General features: G+C 37.3%; 5 protein-coding genes and 1 long non-coding RNA gene across 13 annotated transcripts in view; 4 read left to right on the forward strand and 2 right to left on the reverse strand.

Annotated features, from left to right (window-relative positions):
• Window positions 1–6552, reverse strand: part of LOC111804278 (putative PAP-specific phosphatase, mitochondrial) — an 8037-nt gene extending 1485 nt beyond the window's left edge. For 2 of the 7 annotated variants that reach the window (XR_002816502.1, XR_002816497.1), the window contains exons 1-10: window positions 6418–6552; window positions 6216–6312; window positions 5870–5972; window positions 5464–5672; window positions 5123–5182; window positions 4660–5045; window positions 4236–4314; window positions 4110–4160; window positions 2869–3046; window positions 1934–1976 (exon numbers count right to left, since the gene is read on the reverse strand). Coding sequence is in view for 1 of the 7 variants with exons in the window: in XM_023689025.1 (XP_023544793.1) it covers window positions 2897–3046; window positions 4110–4160; window positions 4236–4314; window positions 4660–5045; window positions 5123–5182; window positions 5464–5672; window positions 5870–5972; window positions 6216–6312; window positions 6418–6518 (1236 nt within the window). In the remaining 6 variants the exon portion in view is untranslated. Of the gene's footprint in view, window positions 1–975; window positions 1977–2868; window positions 3047–4109; window positions 4161–4235; window positions 4315–4659; window positions 5046–5122; window positions 5183–5463; window positions 5673–5869; window positions 5973–6215; window positions 6313–6417 lie in introns of those variants that run through there. The other 5 variants (XR_002816500.1, XR_002816498.1, XR_002816501.1 and 2 more) reach the window with 3 other exon arrangements.
• Window positions 6553–8040: 1488 nt separating this feature from the next.
• Window positions 8041–8854, forward strand: LOC111804184. The gene is made up of 2 exons (XM_023688903.1): window positions 8041–8431; window positions 8517–8854. Exons 1-2 carry the CDS (start codon window positions 8165–8167, stop codon window positions 8682–8684), a joined length of 435 nt encoding a protein of 144 aa, XP_023544671.1. The 5' UTR covers window positions 8041–8164; the 3' UTR covers window positions 8685–8854.
• Window positions 8855–10474: 1620 nt separating this feature from the next.
• On the forward strand, window positions 10475–13363 carry LOC111803543 (vesicle-associated protein 4-2-like). The gene is made up of 7 exons (XM_023687999.1): window positions 10475–10948; window positions 11167–11237; window positions 11474–11555; window positions 11734–11855; window positions 12676–12753; window positions 12841–12960; window positions 13057–13363. The coding sequence occupies exons 1-7, from the start codon at window positions 10708–10710 to the stop codon at window positions 13114–13116; spliced, it is 774 nt and encodes a 257-aa protein (XP_023543767.1). The 5' UTR covers window positions 10475–10707; the 3' UTR covers window positions 13117–13363.
• Window positions 13364–13667: 304 nt separating this feature from the next.
• On the forward strand, window positions 13668–15661 carry LOC111803542 (sugar carrier protein C-like). Its single transcript, XM_023687998.1, has 4 exons — window positions 13668–13880; window positions 13965–14287; window positions 14386–15021; window positions 15112–15661. Exons 1-4 carry the CDS (start codon window positions 13745–13747, stop codon window positions 15631–15633), a joined length of 1617 nt encoding a protein of 538 aa, XP_023543766.1. The 5' UTR covers window positions 13668–13744; the 3' UTR covers window positions 15634–15661.
• LOC111803541 (transport inhibitor response 1-like protein Os04g0395600) lies at window positions 15480–18680 on the reverse strand. 2 transcript variants are annotated; one of them, XM_023687997.1, is made up of 4 exons: window positions 17819–18680; window positions 16659–17151; window positions 15717–16478; window positions 15480–15586 (listed from the first exon to the last, which is right to left on the reverse strand). In XM_023687997.1, exons 1-3 carry the CDS (start codon window positions 18328–18330, stop codon window positions 15723–15725), a joined length of 1761 nt encoding a protein of 586 aa, XP_023543765.1. In that variant the 5' UTR covers window positions 18331–18680; the 3' UTR covers window positions 15480–15586; window positions 15717–15722. The 2 variants fall into 2 exon arrangements, with proteins under 2 accessions (XP_023543765.1, XP_023543764.1); XM_023687996.1 differs by having other exon boundaries at window positions 15578–16478; window positions 17819–18679.
• Window positions 17089–17419, forward strand: LOC111803544. The gene is made up of 2 exons (XR_002816386.1): window positions 17089–17168; window positions 17345–17419. It is a non-coding gene; the product is annotated as an uncharacterized LOC111803544 (long non-coding RNA).
• Window positions 18681–18759: the final 79 nt, after the last annotated feature.

Below are 18759 nucleotides of genomic sequence, written 5' to 3' on the forward strand. Positions count from 1 at the left end.
AAATTTAAAAAAAAAAAAAAAAAAATACCCTTATTATTGGTTATGGTTGAAAATGGTTAAATATTTTGTTTCAATCGTTTTGTATTTGACCATCATCATTTTTCAAGTTTAGGAGGGGAGATTTTATTTTGGGACTTTCGGTAGGATTTTGTGGGATTCTTTAGTTTGAATTGAATTTATGGGTAATGTTTGGTTGCTTAAAAAATTGGTATAAGACAATGGGAAGGGAAAAGGAGAATATCTATGTAAAAAAATGAGGATATATATGGGTTGCTTCAAGTTGGTTCTTTCCCTAACAAGATAACTTCAAAGAAGTTGACTACATTAAAATTTCTTAAATTTTGCAAATAAATATCCAAACAAACTATTAATTAAATTCATCTTTTAAAAAAAATGAAATCAAACAACAAAAACTAAAAAAAAAAAAAAAAAAAAAAAAAAAAAAAAAAAAAAAAAAAAAAAAAAAAAAAAAAAAAAAAAAAAAAAAAAAAACTATATTCCCCGTGCATATATCAAATTAGTTTGGTTGGATTTCTTACATCTAATCGTATCTATACAAAGTCAAGGGCCCTAATTTAGAAATGTTGCTTCAAAAGTTACCAACAAAAAAGTTTCAACAAATCGGTCTATAAAATTTATTGGACTTTAAAAAAATGCATGTCAGCTCCGACAAACTTTTAGGGCAAGACTTAAATAGTGCAATTTCAATAAATTATATTGAATGCACACTTTATCAGACAAAAACTTTTACGTGGCTAAATATAAAGAAAAGACTTACTTCTATAGCTATTAATGTCTACTAATAAAACTATATATTTATAGCGGCTAGACAAAACGAAACTTGATCACCCATGTGATCGACGGTACATGTTGGGAAATGATCAGACGGCCATAGTTCTCGTGGTAGCAAATCTTATGTCCATTCTACAAGGATACGGAGAGTTTTTTTTTTGTTTTGTTTTTTAAATAACCCTCTTAATTGGATCCTTGGGGTGCTAATAAAGATAAATTAGGTTTATTACTTGTCCAAAATATGTGCTTTGGGGATTGCTTTATCTAAATAATTGCTACGTGTGTTTACAATTGGACGGAGGGAGGGCAGATATTGGACAATTGGAAGATTTAACGAAAACATTTGTTCGACAGTTTGTTTCTTCGGCACTTCAAACTTTCAAGTTCCAATAAACACTGAGTAGTGGGTGGGTGGGTGGGAGTTTTCGTCTCCTTCAGATTTTTACAAACCCACATCATTTCCCATCTCAAATCTCATCCCAACTCTGGAAACAAACGACCCCTTATAGGTTCTAATTTGGATAGGTTACCAAAAAATGGACTGATTTGGTTATTTTTTTACTCAATTGCTAAACTAGTCACGTCAATTTTCTTGCTTAACCTTTCCTAAAATGGTGCAGACTTATTTACGCCCCTAATTGGAAGCTTGGAACCACTATGACTTGAAAACCATTGTTATTTGATCTATATGGGAGGAGGGGAGAAAAAGGCAATATAACAAGAAGTCCCAGCCTGAACTCCTATGATAGAGGAGGAATTCACTATATCTTCAGTTTGTGCAGCTGGGGTACGAGAATTGTCTTCATTGGAACAAACAAGTCCAGGTGGCCGGATTTTAAGGACAGGATCTTTGAAAGTGTATTGGTGTAGAACCCAAAAAGGATTAAAATGACTTTCCCGTGGTAAGTCTATAACTAGACTGGAGCCTATGTTATAGCCAAGTTGACATTTTGGATGGAGTTGTAACCTAGACCATTTTGTGCACGGCGTTCACAATAATATAGTACCAAATTGCAATAAAGATCCAGGGACGTGGTAGCCTAATAATTGAACTTTAAGGGATTGAAATTATAAAAGTGGTCGTTTGATTGGTCAACCATTCACATTATTGAAGATAAACTTCGTACTTTACCGTAATTACCTTCCCCCAAAGGCCTTTCCAGTGTTGCTCTCCAAATGCGCATCTGCATAAAAAGTTACTTTGTTAGCTCAACTCCACCAACTGAATAATTTAACTGCCACAAAATCAAATACTTGAATTCTAGGTTGATAAAAATAGCCATCGGTGTGCATTTGGAATTTCCCACTTTGTTTCCACGGATTAATGAGGTTATACAATCCAAAAAGCATCCTTGAGGAATAGTGAAGAAGGATCTTATATTCAAGTCTCTCTGTGCAGCAGTTCTTACAGAAATAGGTCGCATATATATTTTGGGAGATTATTATCTGCATCTCGTGTAAAGCAAGGAACAATCCAGCTCAGTCACTGGCTATTTGGAAGATGTTGACGGGGGCATACACTATAAGGGGAAGGACGTGAAAACAAGCATCTTTTATGCAGAATGCAGAACTATCTTTTTGCACCGTACTATAAATGTTTGCACAAACAAACAAATTTAGAATTTGTAGATTAATGAAGACTGAAGATAGAGCTTACCAGGTTACCTAAACAACATAGATCGAATGTGCACATCCAAAAAAGAAAAGAAGAAATCAAGAACATACGTGTCACATTAGCAGTGAAACAGTGTAAGAAATTAACCAAATACCATTCAGAATGAAACAGTCCGGTGGGAACGTGTAAATTTTGCAGCAATGTAAAATATTAAATTAATCAACCATCATCCGTTGCTCTAGCTCAGACTTTATTAAAGTATGTGTATATAATATTTGTTTGGTCAGCTACTTGTATAACTGTATTTCTTTGCATTTGACCGTATTTTGGCCAAGGTTACAAGGACCTAAAATTTTGACTATTCCCATAATTTTCAGTACTCTTAGTTTGGAAGATATTTCAAACCTGGAAGATTTAGATGGTTTAGTAAAGGCGTTCAAAGAAGAGGTGGGAAGCCTTACCAAATTTAGGTGGTATGTAGTCTCAGCATCAAATAATTGATGAAGTGGACGCCGTCATCTCAATTATAAGATCGTGTAGGTGGCCATTAGTGACAAGAATGCCATCAGAAGGGGATAAAATCCTACGGCCAGCTTGATCAGCAGCAAGATCAATGTCACTGCCTTTCCAGTCAGTCACCTAATCAAACAGAAATAGCTCCATTAGCACTTACACTCATGTGTTTCAGAAAGAAGTAATTGACCCATTCCATGATCATACAAATACAAAACCTTGATGATGATGGTGATGATTACGTGTCCAAAGATTATTGACACCCAGAGTAATTTAGCAGTACCCTGAACCATAATCATGAAGTTCTTGCATGCTACATTTTTTATGTTCTAGATCTAGTAATTTATGAGACTTTTTGTCGTTTCAATTCAGAATGGGCATTTGGGGTAATTTTGGCTTAATGCTACTACAGCATTTTGTGGGGAATGCAGCTAAGGAATAGAGTAGTATTCTTAGGAGAACAGGTAGCCTTGTCCTGGGATAATTTTGTTTGTGTCCATTTAGTGCCTCAGATAAAGCCTTTTGTAAGTCTAATCTTTCGGTGCTGCTTTAAGATTTTTGTAACTCCACTGATTTTTTTACAGTTTTTCACCTGTATAATACTTTATAGATGTAGTAGAAACAATCTAAAAACGAGTAGAAAGTTTCAGAAATCCTTAGCAGTAAACTGATGGCCGTCTCATAAAGTTAGTGTGATTATCATTATAATTCCATGGTAACATTATATATCATATATATCAGTACAACCACTCGTATATGCAGAATGAAAGAAGCAAGGTTATGGACAAGACACTGTTGCATCTAATGCTCGCTTGAAGGCTTGGAGCATCATAATCAGACAACATATTCGATATTGATGCATAATGATTGTGTTGTTGCCTTCGACTATCAAAGTAATCTTGGACGTACCATGTAACATTTCCAAGATTTCTCCAAAAAAAGGTAATGATAATAATATTGGCGGTAACTTGGTATCCTGTAATAAATTTCCAAAGCTTAAATTATAGCATTACAACAATAGTTCTGGCATTTTCAAAAGAAACCAATCCTGTAAAAATGATGGTTCATTCACTGACTCTAATTTCACGTCACGTAAAATCATTAAAAGAAACGCCAGCAAACATGTAAGTATAATAAACGGGGAAAAATAGAGCTTGAAAGGCTTTTCAAAAAGGGTAACGTAGCATACCTTCCCACCGGCTTCATGCACACAAATCATGCCAACTGCATGATCCCAAGTCTGCATAACAACATTAATTTTTTGTTGAGGTGGTATTGCAATTTTTTGACATCGAAACAGAAAACAGAGAAATACCTTGACAATAGTTTGAGATTTTTTTCGAAGAATGAAGACAGATGCCCTACCAGAAGCCACCATGAAATACTTGCATAAACTGCAGGAAAATGAGATGAATAAGCATTAATGAGTGTCTTTATTTCATCTGAAGGCCACAAATTGTGGCATGCATTCGATTAATTTATTTAGTTTATCTTCAAATAATCTTTTTAGCTGTAAAATGCTGATGTCCAACTAAATTTGTGCAGTGAAGGGGTAGGGTACATTCAAGAATAAGATACTCGAGTCCTACAGATCATTAATCTTCGCACCTATGCAATTGATGATCAAACTTACAAACCTAAGAAACCATGCGCTGCAATCACTCATTTTGATGATTAGATTTTCAAGTGGAAGAATCTTGTTAGGAAAGGATGCATATATTATGTGGGTAGAAAATAACCTTCCACAACATGCTCGGAGAAGAAGAATTTGACCATTCCCAACGTGATCAGCATTAGTTGTTGCCTGTAATGAAGTTGATGGGGGAAGCGATTCCCACGTTTGACTATCTGGCAGACAGAAGCGTGCCTCATGCACAAGACGGTATTCATCAACAAAGCATCTAGTCCAGTTATGAAACATTTTGCTTGGGCTTTGCATATCAGATAACCTCCTCGTCCATGTTCCATATCCAGCTTGAGCAATCATTATGGCTCCTGATCTGGACCAGACACCTCCACGCTCAAGATCTTCAGAGTTAGACTCTTCAGACAAATCTACGTGCCAGTTGGGGCATCCCATAACACCTAATACAATCTCTCCTTCAACCACAAGAGCCAAACCTACCTGCAATTTTTCAAGCACTCGTCTTCATAAATATAACTAAGATAAGAACAATGCAGCAGCCAGATTAAATGACATACCACATATAGGACATCATTTCCTCTAAGAAATCCCCGTGTACCATCAATTGGATCCAATACCTGCATTGGAAAACATTCGATTGAATAATGTGCAACTCTAAATCAAGAGCTTAGAAAAAGCTGAAAAATGCAAAGCAAGTATCTTCAAAAATGGATGAAACAGTAAGAAGGGGAAACTTTAAGCCCTTCCATTTCAAATGAAGTGGTATCTTCATAACCTAAAATCACATTAGCAGCGATCAAATATAGCATATGGAATTTCATTGGCAATGACGACACTCAAAAATCAGAAAATTGAAGAAACTAAAGCAAACACAACATTCTAAATTAGGAATCCCCACCCAGTATGTGGCTGGCTTACTTCCGAAAGCAAATCCAACATTCGCTCCCCTGTCAATTGCTTCCAAAACATCATCCTGTGTCAACTCATTTTGGGAACTTGACTTCTCAGTTACTACTGTCAGCACCGAATGTGCTAAATTATTTGCACGTAAAAATGTAGAGTCCTCCTCAGCTACTAATGGAATAGATGGAAATAGAGTACCCAACTCTGCAGCAAAATAAATAATAATAAAGCAGTAGCAGCAGCAGCAGCAACAACAACAACTAGCAAGCATTGCATTAGCGAGTAGGCTGGTTGAACTATTGCATCATCCGCGGAATCAGGCACAGTTAGAATTTATATGAGCAAACGTACGATACTGAAAATGGACCAATGCAGTTATGTAGAATTTAAATTTTTATTACCCAAACTGACTAGCGCCTGAACTCCAAAATCGGCAACAGTAACTGGAGTCTGATCATTCTTTTCCAGAACTTGTCCATCAGCCCGTAGAAGTGACGATTTCACCTGCCAATTATGAAAACTTGAATTCGTCTAGACGACTAAGAGAAATTGGATTGATTGACCTTCCGGTGGTTACTTCCATAAACATTCTCGAAGTAGAAGGTCATCAAACAACCGTAATGCAGTGTTATCAAGACTTAGAATTGTAGGCTCGTAATCTGTAGCTCACTTCCTAACAACCTATTACATTTCAACATCCAAACTGAAAACAATAACAAAATTAAAGAGAGAAGCGAGAGTAATTACATCAACGCATAGACGACAAGCTCTCTGCACCACATCGACAGCTGCTTCAAGCTCTCTCCGATACTTCCCATTCTGCATCGGCAATGGCAGACAGGACCTAACGACATAAATACATAATATACATATATATATATGTCAGGCAAATACACGAATTTCTCCCAAAAAAGACAAAAGTAAAATCACAAGGATGAAGAGAAGAGACCTTACGTTGCAGAATCGGCTGCGTGGAGTTGCAGAGATACGATGAGAAGAACGAGTCCATCGAACAGTTGAGAGTTGAGAGGAAGAGTGAAGCAGAGCCATAGCGGGAATCGAACTTTTCTGGCGAAGACCAAATGTGGGGTGAGAGGAGTGAGAGAGATGAGGAGCTCCATGGGCCGAAGAAAAGGCCCAGTTGGGCCCATTGGTCCATTCATTCCAACACAGCTCCTCTTGCACCTGGATTTCGTATGTGCTGACATGGAAAAAACTGAAATTTAAAATCTTTATCCAAATAAAATAATCAACTGAAATTGCGTCCGACCACAGCAACTTGTCTTGCGAACCACGCTAGCCCATCATTATATGTTCGTTTTTCCATGCTTTATATAACCATATTCACCTTCAATTTCCAGAAAATTGATTCAAAACTTGTTCCATTTCTCCCACTGAAATCGGCTTTGATTCTTCCATATTTGGTTGTGGCATGAGCCAATTAGCGGTACGGTTTGTTCAGAGGACGAGAGATCTGGCTATGAAGAGCGATCCCGCCGCCTTGAAATCTCTCAATGATTCAACTTCTTCTTCTTCGTCTTCTTCTTCCAAGTGCTACTCCGGCAACAAACTCGTCGCCGGTGAGGACCGGAAGGTTAATACAGCCGAAGAATCCTTAAGAACCGTCATGTATTTGAGTTGTTGGGCTCCTACTTGATTTGTCCATCTCTTCTCCTCTTGCTTCTACTCTGTAATTTTCACTTTGTAATTTGCATAATCTGCTGGATTAATATCTTTATTCTTCAATTAAATCTCAATGTCTTCTAGTAGAGAAATACTCGCATTTTTTATTAAAATCAATTAATAACGAATTATAAGATAATCAGTAGAATACTACTATATTTTTGTTATATTTTCGTACTCTTTATCAAGATCAATCAACGAGATATTATAAGAAAATCGGTAGAATACTACTGCATTCTTGCACTATTTATTAACATCAATCGATAAGAGATTACAAGACAATCTAATTAATAAGAGATTACAAGACAATCGATAAAATACTAGTACAGTTTCGCATTCTTTATTATGACCAATCAACAAGAGATCACAGACACGGGATGCAATAATACTATGCTGCTTGAGATTTATTGGGATGAAAACGGGGTAAGCTAGAAGGCACTATTTATTAATCAAGAAGAAATTACAAGACATCATGTATAATAATAATATGCTGTTTAGGATTTATTGAAATGAAAACTTGGGATAAAGTGGAGGGATATTTTTGACTCCAATGACAATTAATTCACTAAATATCTAAATTTTTTTACGTGTATCTTTATTTTTAAAATAATTAAATAATTTTTCTAAAATATTTGATATATTTATTTTTAAAATAACTCAACATCATTTTTCTAAAATAAATATATTATTTTAAAAAAATAAATATAACTATAATAACATTTTTATTTAAAATATACTTTTTTTAATTATTTAAATGAAAAATCAAAATTTTGAATCCCCCTTCCACCATATATATATATATATATATATATATATATATATATATATATATATATATATATAATTTAAAAAGTATTTTATAATTAAATTCCCAAAAATGCCCAATTCAAATGCGTCCTTCTCATTTATCTCCTTCTCCATGTCCACCACATAAAAGCGCGAGCCCTACCAATAAAACCGATAAGCCTCGCCGTCATCTTCCTTCAATCATCTCCCGCAACAATTAACCAGAAATGATCTCACTCAAACCCTCCCCTCACCACAACGGATCCTCATTTCTCTTCAATTCTTCAAATCTTCATCAAAAACTCAGTCCAATCACTAGACATCGGTCCAATTTCCCCCCTCCATTCCGCACCAAAACGACCTTCAAAATCCGCGCCGAACAGGCCGAATCAGGCAACGGCGCTCAAAGACGAACATTCTTGACGCTCGAAGAGGCCGGCCTCGTCGAAGTATCCGGCCTCAGCACGCACGAACGATTTCTGTGCCGTTTAACCGTATATCCTCTGCTTCTCTATTTCCGCTTTCACTATATTTTGCGTTCTTCAATTATTACTGAACCTGTTCTCTGTGTTGGTTAAGATCTCGTCTCTGAATTTACTGAAAGTGATAGCGGAGGAAGAGAAATGTTCTATCGAAGAGTTGAATGCGGGGAGATTATGCGACTGGTTTCTCAAGGATAAGCTTAAAAGAGAGCAGAATTTGGACTCTGCCGTTCTTCAATGGGACGATTCCGACCCTCTCTTCTGAGGTTTTCCTCTCCCTCCTCCTATCCGAGCTTTACTTCTCAGACACATGAATTTCTATTTATTTACCTGTTAACTTATTAACTTAATTGTTATTTTAACATTTTCACTTCATAATTCAAAAGTTAAATGATTTTTAAAAATATAACATTGGTGTTTAAATTTTAATTAAATCGTTGTTTGTATTATGTACCGTAGTTTTGTATTTTTTTTTAATATACTAATTATTAAATAAATAAATATCTCTTTCCCTGTACATGAAATCTTTTAATACCCAAAATTATTTTTTATTTTCTTAAAAATAAATCAATTATAAATTTATACTTTAATATCAAAATGTGTTCCCTTAGAAAATTCTATAAATTTGTCTCATGTGTTATAATTTTAATTTTTATTATTCGAGACACGATTCATAAAAATGTTTATTTTTATTAAATTATTGATAAATTTTTTTCGTTCAAGGGATTCAAACCTAATTATTTAAAAAAAAAAAAAAAAAAAAAAAAAAATTGAAGTGATTGAATTTTAGGGGGGAAATGGAGAATACAAGTGGAAGTGGAAGGGAAGGAAAAAGAATAAGAATGCGAATTGATCAAACCCTCTTAGTCAACAAGAAATGGTAAGGTAGTCATCCACTAAATTAAAAAAGGGTTAAATTAGATATATCCATCCAATATTTCGTTTTTAAAAAAACATTTTGACATTAATTTCATCCGTATCTATAATTGGTTCAATTTACACTATATAATCTTTTTTTAATATAATAAATATAGAATAAAATTTAAATTTCCTAATTAAGATTTTTTTTTAATCTCATAATTTCATATTTGAATGTGATAAAGGATAAATTCATATTTGAAGATGAACACGACTCGCATAATATTACGAGCCCTTTTCAAGAAGCTCAAAGCAAAGTCATGAGAACTTATGCTCAAAGTGGACAATATCATATCATTAGAGATAAGTGATTCGTGATATGAGAGCTATGCCCCTAAACTTAGCTACGTCAATAGAATCCTCAAATGTAAAACAAATGACCCCAAAAGAAAAAAGAGTCAATGGCGGCTCCTCGAATGCATAGTAAAAATGACTAAGACTCCAAAAGAAAAAGAAGCGTACTTTGTTCGATAGGAGTTGGATGAATGTCCACATCGGCTAATTTAGGGAATGATCATGAGTTTATAATCAAGGAATACTCTCTCCATTGACACGAGGTCTTTTGGGAAATTACAAAGCAAAACCATGAGAGCTTATGCTCAAATTGGACAATATCATACCATTAGAGATCGGTGATTCCTAACATTCTTTATTAATATTTCTATCCAATCAAAATAATTCAAGAATAATGAGTATATATTAAGTTTTTAAAGTTGGATTTAGGTCTTCTAACCCCATTTGTTGTAATCAAATAATAATAAGACATTGATTAAGAGTAGTTGTAACTAATATATGCTTTGGGGATAAAAATGTAACTAATATACATAAAGTTCACATTGAATTTTTGGGTACCCAATTTTGTCTTTATTACCAAAAAGAAATGGAGGGAAATGCCGTATCAGGAACGAATAATATTTGAATTGATTTTATTTATTATAAAAAAATAATAATAATAAAAATAAATAAATAAAATAAAATAAAAAAGAAAAGAAAAGAAAGTGGATGCTTGCATAGTGAAGACAACGTTTTAGACGCGTGGATCGGATCAGTTTCCCCCGCTAATCATGTACCAAGGACAACAAGATTCAATAAAAAGCCAAAACGCGCCTTACGGACCTCAACTCATTTTCTTCACTTCCATTTAATTCTTTTCACTTCCGCTTTTATCTCTCATTCTCTCTCATCTCCTCTCTCTCTCTCTCTTCGGCTCGCCTTCCGCTTACGTCGAAGCTAAAAGGTGTCTCCTCCTCCTCCTCCTCCTCTTAACGGCCACTTTAAACTGCCGTGGCTGGTACTCCGCGTGAATTTTCGAAGGCCGACGACGAGTTTGTTTCCTGTCCGATGCTTTGATTGAGCTCACGGAGGTTTCAATGATGGCTATTGATGATCAAAAGTCAACGTCCGATGGAAAGGTTTGGGGTTTTTTGAAGCAAACGTTTCGGCATTCCGCTAGTGGCGCTACTACTTCGTATCGTACCTCTCATCAGACTCATCCGCCTGTGGAGAGGACAAATCCTCACACCTCCGCCTCTGTCTCCTCCGTTGCTAGGTCGCTGCTTCCTACCCGGCGCCGGCTCAAGCTCGATCCATCGAATAAGCTTTTCTTTCCTTGTGAGTGTTTTTTATTTTTTTTTATTTTTTTTTATTTCGTTTTGTGAATTTTTGTTTGATTATTCTTAGTTGGATTTGTTCTGCTCATTATATGATCTCGATCTGTGTTGACTTTTAACTATCAGCTGCATTTCGGATTTAGAAAGTTTGAATTTTCGAATTGATTCGAGTTTCTGGGCGATCTTAGATTTAATTGATTTATCTTTCTGTTTTTGAAGATGAACCTGGCAAGCAGGTCAGGAGTGCCATTGGAATAAAAAATACAAGCAAATCTTATGTTGCATTCAAGGTGCGAACGAACGTCCTATTCTAGGCATTGTAGTTTTGCATTTTTGTATCCATATTCGAGAATACAGATATTTTGTTTTACAGTCTTGTTGATCACTGGACACTAGGAAGTGAGTTCGTGTGTTAGTAGTAGTTAATAGTTATGATTTCCAAAAATAGCTCTCTTCCTTCCTAATACTGTCTGTAAAATTAGGCTTATTGTGATTATTGATCCATTGTGTTTGAATGTTCGTATAGTTCCAAACCACTGCACCAAAAAGTTGCTTCATGCGTCCTCCTGGTGCTATTCTTGCCCCTGGAGAGAGCCTCATAGCCACTGGTAAACTATTTTCCTGGATGTCTTATCCATTTTGTGTCTGTTCCTAGGTTCATATATAGCAGCCGCGAACATTAATTTGCTTATTTCTCTTTATCGTTGTTCTTGAAATTGGTGAATTTTGACGTTTCTTATTAATTTATAATTTTTATTTGCTGTCAATGTTGGATGGATCTCCTAGTGTTCAAGTTTGTTGAGGTTCCCGAAAACAACGAGAAACCCGTGGATCAAAAGAACAACAGGGTTAAGTTTAAAATTATGAGCTTGAAGGTGAAAGGACAAATGGATTATGTGCCTGAACTGGTGAGTCTCACCCTTCCCTTAGCTTGCTTTTTTCCAATTATTTATGCTTTGTTGGGAGTTTTATTCAACTAGTTAATCAAGGTCTTAGTGCTACAAACATGCAGTCTTGTCTTGTTTCACTTTAGCTTATTGATGATCCTGTAAGAGGAAACGGAATTGTCAATATGTAGAGGAGTTTCAGTTGTCACTTGTCAGAATTAGAGGGCTATATGTTGTTCATTGGTGAGCGAGGTCTGTATGCCGTTTTAATTAATAATCGCCACAATGAAAGGACTATTGGTTCCGCACAAGATTCTTCACAAATTTAGGTTGAACATTTGATGAGAAGTAAAGTTTGGGTGAATAGTCTCCTTAGCGGTATATGCATCACATATCAGTCGCTGGCCATCATATTTCATGATTTGGTTTTGTTTTTAATAGAGTTTTGTCAATATTCATTTCTGGTTAGGACATGTAATTAAAACAATTTGGTCTTCTTTTGAATGGTGTAATGCTTCTTCCCTCCTTTTACAGACTAGTTTAAGTGACCTTATGATAAACTGGTGGGCCTGCTTGTAACCGCAGTTTTGGCTCCCTCACCCCTGTATATTTCACTAACCTAATCTCATTTAAAAGAAAAAAAAAATAGATGTCTTACTCCTAACTATTCTTAAAACGTAACTTCAAACTTATGAATATCACTTAGTTCACATGTTGCTTGTTTTAGAATGCCTTTTATAACTTTCCTAACAGCCAGAATCTATGCCTTTTTATGCTGGACTAGGAAAAGCAAGCGAAATGAATACTGATCAAACATTCTTCTTTTTCTATCTTGATTTAGTTTGATGAGCAGAAGGACCAAGTGTCTATAGAACAGATACTGCGGGTTGTTTTCCTGGATCCAGAGCGTCCTAATGCTGTAAGTTGGTTTATTGAATGATAATAAATCAGAAAAGAAGTGTAATAATTTTGACTAGTAACCCGTTTCATTTCTGTTTCTGTGTAGGCTTTAGAAAAATTGAAGCGCCAATTAGCGGAGGCCGATGCTGCACTTGAGGCGCGCAAGAAACCAGCAGAAGAAACAGGTCCAAAAATAATTGGAGAAGGGCTGGTGATAGATGAATGGGTGAGTTTATCCTTAGTTTTGGTATGCAAATCTTCTAATATTTTGAATCAAACGAATTTCACTCTTCATGTTCACTTCCATTTTGTGTTTGTTCAGAAAGAAAGGAGGGAAAGATATCTGGCGAAACAACAAGTTGAAGGCGTAGACTCTGTATAGATTTGGTTTCAGTTTTCCGGGTATGCTTCTGTAATTTGAAAGGGATTTCCAAATGAATTCTAGCCTTAAATAGTCGTGTTGTAATCTTTTTGGTATATTATCCAAAATATTGTTTAGGTGAAAGTGAGGTTATTTTATTTCCATTGAAAGAAACCCAACCCCCCCGAGGTCAAGTCGTGTAATTTGAGACACCCACTGGGAAATTACTCTTTTATATGTAGATAAAGATAATGTCATTTCTTTCGTTCGTTCGTTCTTTCTTTCTTTCTCTCTAGTAAAAGATTCATAAACAAGAACAATCCAATAGAAAAACTACTTAATATACTCAAATTTTGATTCTGAATATTAAAGAAAAAAATGATTTCCCCCATGGAAAACAATGGTAATCATCTAATTATACAAAAATATTATTGGAATTTGGTATTCAAATATGTGGGCAGACTTCTCTTGACATTGTCAAAGTGCTGGACTTTAAACAATTAATAATTGTTTGAAGACAGGAATTTCAAATTACAAAACAAGATCGGTGTTATCGTTGACTCGTAGGTCTTGCGGTCGCTTTATAGAGTGTTTTCTTTTCCCACTATAATTATAAATTGGGTACTGCAATCGTATACATAGCATTAAAATGTCTGCAGCTGAAGGAGTCCTCTCCGGTGACGCTATAAAGGAGTATCCCGGAAAACTTACTCCCTTTGTCGCCGTAACATGCATCATCGCTGCCATGGGTGGTCTCGCTTTCGGTTACGATATCGGAATTTCAGGTACTACTTTCATTTCTTTAATTGTTAAAACTCAGAAGCAGCTTATAGTATGATTGAATTGATACATTATTGTTATTATTTTAGGCGGGGTGACGTCCATGGACTCTTTTCTGGAGAAGTTCTTTAAGGATGTTTACGAGACAAAGAATCGGATTTCAACCAAAAACCAGTACTGCCAATACGACAGTGCTAGTTTGACGATGTTCACGTCCTCGCTCTACTTAGCAGCGCTGGTCGCCTTGCTCGTGGCGTCAACTGTGACGCGTAAGTTTGGCCGGAGATCTTCCATGCTCTTAGGCGGCGTGTTGTTCTGTGTCGGCGCGATCGTTAATAGCTTCGCCACTGCCTTTTGGATGCTCATTCTCGGCCGCCTTTTACTCGGCTTTGGTATCGGATTTACAAATCAGGTAAATTTTCTAATTTTATGCGTTCAATAAATTTATAAATACTAGGCAACCTTAACTTATTGCATAGTTTTTGGTTGGATTGTTGTACACAACTACAGTCTTTGCCACTCTATCTTTCTGAAATGGCTCCCTATAGAAACAGAGGCGGTTTGAACTTCTTCTTCCAATTATTCATCACAATCGGCATCCTTATAGCCAATGTTGTTAACTATTTCTCTGCCAAGATTAAGGGTGGGCGGGGATGGCGATTGAGTTTAGGGGGAGCCATAGTCCCAGCTCTGATTATCATCATTGGCTCAGTCCTCCTTCCGGACACCCCCAATTCAATGATTGAAAGAGGACAGCATCCCCATGAGGAAGCCAAGAACAGACTCAGAAGAGTTCGTGGGGTTGAAGATGTTGAAGAAGAATTTCAGGATTTGGTTGCAGCCAGTGAAACCTCAAAACGAGTCAAACATCAATGGAGAAACTTGCTGCACAGGAAATACAGACCCCACCTCTCTATGGCCCTACTAATTCCTTTCTTCCAGCAACTCACCGGCATCAATGTCATCCTTTTCTACAGTCCCCTCCTTTTCAACTCTATCGGCTTCGAATCGGATGCTTCTTTGATGTCCGCCCTCATCACTGGCACCTGGAATGTGCTTGCCACTATTGTTTCGATTTACGGCATCGATAAGTGGGGACGAAGGTACCTTTTTTTCGAGGGAGGCATTCAAATGTTGATTTGTCAGGTACTTTTAAAAGTTGAGAGACGTATTAGAAACTATTGTTCTTCATTCTTAATCTAAACCTGGTGTGTTTTGGTTGTTGTTTTCCCGTAGACGATTATAGCAGGGGCGATTGGAGCAAAATTTGGAGTGAGTGGCATGGTAGAACAGTTGCCAAAGTGGTACGCAATTGTAGTGGTGCTTTTCATAGGCAATTATGTTGCAGGTTTCGCTTGGTCTTGGGGGCCTCTGGGTTGGCTTGTTCCCAGTGAAATCTTGCCATTGGAAATACGATCAGCGGCTCAAAGTGTGAATGTATCTGCAAACATGTTCTTCACTTTTGCAAATGCGCAAGTGTTCTTGACGATGCTGTGCCACATGAAGTTTGGAGTCTTCATTTTCTTTGGGTTATGGGTTTGTGTGATGACCCTTTTCGTCTACTTCTTCCTGCCTGAAACCAAAGGCATCCCAATTGAAGAAATGCCCAAAGTGTGGAAGAGCCATTGGTACTGGTCAAGATTTGTGACTCATAATCATCACCAAATTGGAGGCCTAGAGATGGGTGAAGGACGGCAACAAGTAATTTCAACTGTCACACCATCATTGGATGTGATTTATGAGATTAGAACATATTAATTCCCCAAGAACAACAATCAAGCTAATCTGATGCGGAGTTTGAACTTCATTTTTTGTAAAGCCAAATGATCCTTAATACTTACAAGGATTTAGAGGGTGAGAACGAAAGACGGGGCATCTCTTCTCGGACCTGCAACGGAGCGGTATACATAAACACTTTCAGCCTCACATTCATCACTCCCACCATCCTTAATAACCTCAACGTTCAACCTCGGCACCTGCTTCGCCAAAATTCGACACCCATTCATCGTCACCTTACAGGCCGACATCCATAGAGATCTCATGGATTCATACCTTTCCAAACCAGAAAGCAAAGCAGCATTTCCAAATGGACTGTCTCTGATTTCCAGTTTTCTCAGCTTTGGACAACCACTCATAACACACTGCATTCCCCAGTCGCTGCTTCCAGCAAAAGCCACTGAAAGAGTTTCCAATTTTTTTGCATATTTCCCTATGTATTCAAATGTTATGTCTGTTAGCAAACCCGAAATGGCTAGTCTACGTAGCTTAGAGCATGTTTTCACCACCGCACCAAAGGCCTCGTCCATTGGTTGCTTTGTAAGATAGTCAGGTTGGTGGGGGTTCATAATACAGAGACGAAAATGGGTGAAATCTGGGCAGTTCTGCACAATGGTGGCTACAGCCTCGTTTGTCATCTGATGACAAAAGTAGAGAACGTAATGGAGTTTAGGGCAGCCATAAGAGACAGCAAGAAACCCAGACTCTGTTACCCCATGAACTAAATTGTCAGCATACGGATCTGCTGGAAATACACGCAGTTCCTCTAGCAAGGGGCAGCTGAGTCCAACAGCCTTCAGGCCCTTGTCTTCAACTGTGTCTAAAACCTGCACCAATAAGATGGCTCTGTTAGGAACCAGGAATCTCCACAATTATACGATATTAACCACTTTAAGTATAATTGAGCTTTAGCCAATGTGTAACTCCCTCCCTCCCGACAATCTTCACTAGGCTCAACCAAAACAAAAATCAACGGTCATATAAAAGGAGAGAAAAATGAGGCATACCCAAAGGCGGCGGAGGACGGGGCAGTGGGAAAGAAGACCAGCAAGTTCACCACCGTGCAGAATGGCGTAGCTGAGATTCAAGAAAGTTAAGTTGGCAGAGGCAGGAAAAAGAACTTGGAGATACAACCCTGTGGACTCCAACAAGCCCGAGAGAGTATGAAGATTGTTGCAACTTTTAAAGGCATCTTCGAGGTCGTAGTACTGCCGAAGAGTGAGCTCTTGAGAGAAAGAGCCGGTGCCTAACTCTGTTAACTGAGGAGCATTAACAAGCAGCCTCTGTATTTGTTCTAAGTTTATATTCCTATTGACCTTCAAAACCTTCAATGAATTGCACCTTTTCACCAGCTTCTCAAGGGACTCAAAACTGACGTCGCTGTTCAAACTTGCAAAGTTGAGTACTTGCAGAGATTTCAAGGTATCTGGGAAGCAACTCAGCCAATTTCCACTCTTGTCATTGATGTCATTCTCAAGTATGTCCAGCTCCGTCAAGTTCCTGACACCAAATTACAAGTCAGAGTTTTACTTGTAATCTCTAGCATAAAACTAATATTTTTCTCTTGGTAGTATCTGTTAGTTTATAATACATAACTAGTAGATATTGCTCTCTTTAGATTTTTTCTCTCCGACTTCCCAAATAGAGGTTTTTACACCATTAATAAGAATATTTCCGTTCCCCTCTTCAACAGATGTGGGATCTCAGCAAGGATGTGACGTGCCAACGACCATATGACAGAAAAAAGCAGGTTCGATGTCGCATCCAAGAAAAAAGGGCAACATTAAAAAAAAAAAAAAAGTTTGAAAATTTCTCATCAGAGTTCAATGAGGAGCGAGCGATGGTATTATAATAGGTACCAATAACAGAATCATACGCAGTAGAATTGTATTTATTATGAGTTCAAAACTTTTGAATATGATTCCGAGTGGATACTGTGTGAGTGGTGTCCATCAGCAACCCCATATAAAACTAACTGAAACAAACGAATCAGTGACCAAACCAAACATTGCTTTAATTTCATAACCATTTGCTGAGAGGGAATCTAAAACAAACAGAAATCAATATTCTACCAAAAGGGATTTCCCAAACAACCCAGATCTCATCTTAATGAATCACAGTTTTCAAAACAAAAGAAGAAGAAGAAGAAGAAGAAGAAATGACATACTTGCAGTGAGTGGCAATGGCCGCAAGCCCATCGGTGCTGAACCCATCGCAGCTCATCATTGAAAGCGCTTTGAAATTAGGGAACGAACGACCCAAAAACTCCAAGCTCTCGTCAGTTACAGTCATTCTTTTCAGCCTCAACTCTTCAAGATTTGGGTATTTTGAAGCGAACACGACAAGCCATGAATGAATATCAGCTCCCCAATTCGGTGGCACCAAATTGAAATCCGAAAACCTAGGTTTCCCCTTCAACGACACACTCCTAATGTTCGGGAACCGTCGGATTACAATTTCCGGTGAAACAGAGTAACAGTTCCCGATGAAAACGTGGGTTCGAGACCACCGCTCGGCGTTGAACCAATCTTTACAAACCAGAGATACAGAGCTTCTATCTTTTCGAGACTTAACCAAACCCAGAACCCTTTCCAATACCTCATCTGGGAAAATGGAACCACCCCGAGTCGACTCGTCCGAGTCCCCTGACCCCCCCTTCTTCTTCCTCTTCGAACTCATTTTTCCCCTCAAAAAACACCCAACAGATTGATTATCTGAAAACCCCCATAAGGAAAATCAAATTCGAAAATGTACTTCAAAATTTCCCAGAAACAAACAACGCCGAGTAATTCAAACCAAAATGAATAAGAACAGGACGAGTAAAACAGAGATCTACAAGAACTTGAAAATCAAAGAGGAAACTGAGAGTAAAGCGGAGAATCGTATATGAAGTTAAAGAAGAAACAGAGGAGGACCGAGTTGACTCGGTGAAGCTAATAACGAAAATGGGATGTTTTGTAGCGATTGGGAAGTGGGAAGAGCCAAAGTGAGAAAGCCGAGTAATTGCGTATTATAGAAAAAGCAGAAGAAACAGAGTAAAACAATGCCTCTAATAAACTCCATTTCTTTCTCCAACCTCCACCACTTGCGTTTGCCCGCGTCTGTTCA

This window comes from Cucurbita pepo, chromosome LG10 (assembly GCF_002806865.2).
Source record: "Cucurbita pepo subsp. pepo cultivar mu-cu-16 chromosome LG10, ASM280686v2, whole genome shotgun sequence".
Taxonomy (NCBI): Eukaryota; Viridiplantae; Streptophyta; class Magnoliopsida; order Cucurbitales; family Cucurbitaceae; genus Cucurbita; species Cucurbita pepo.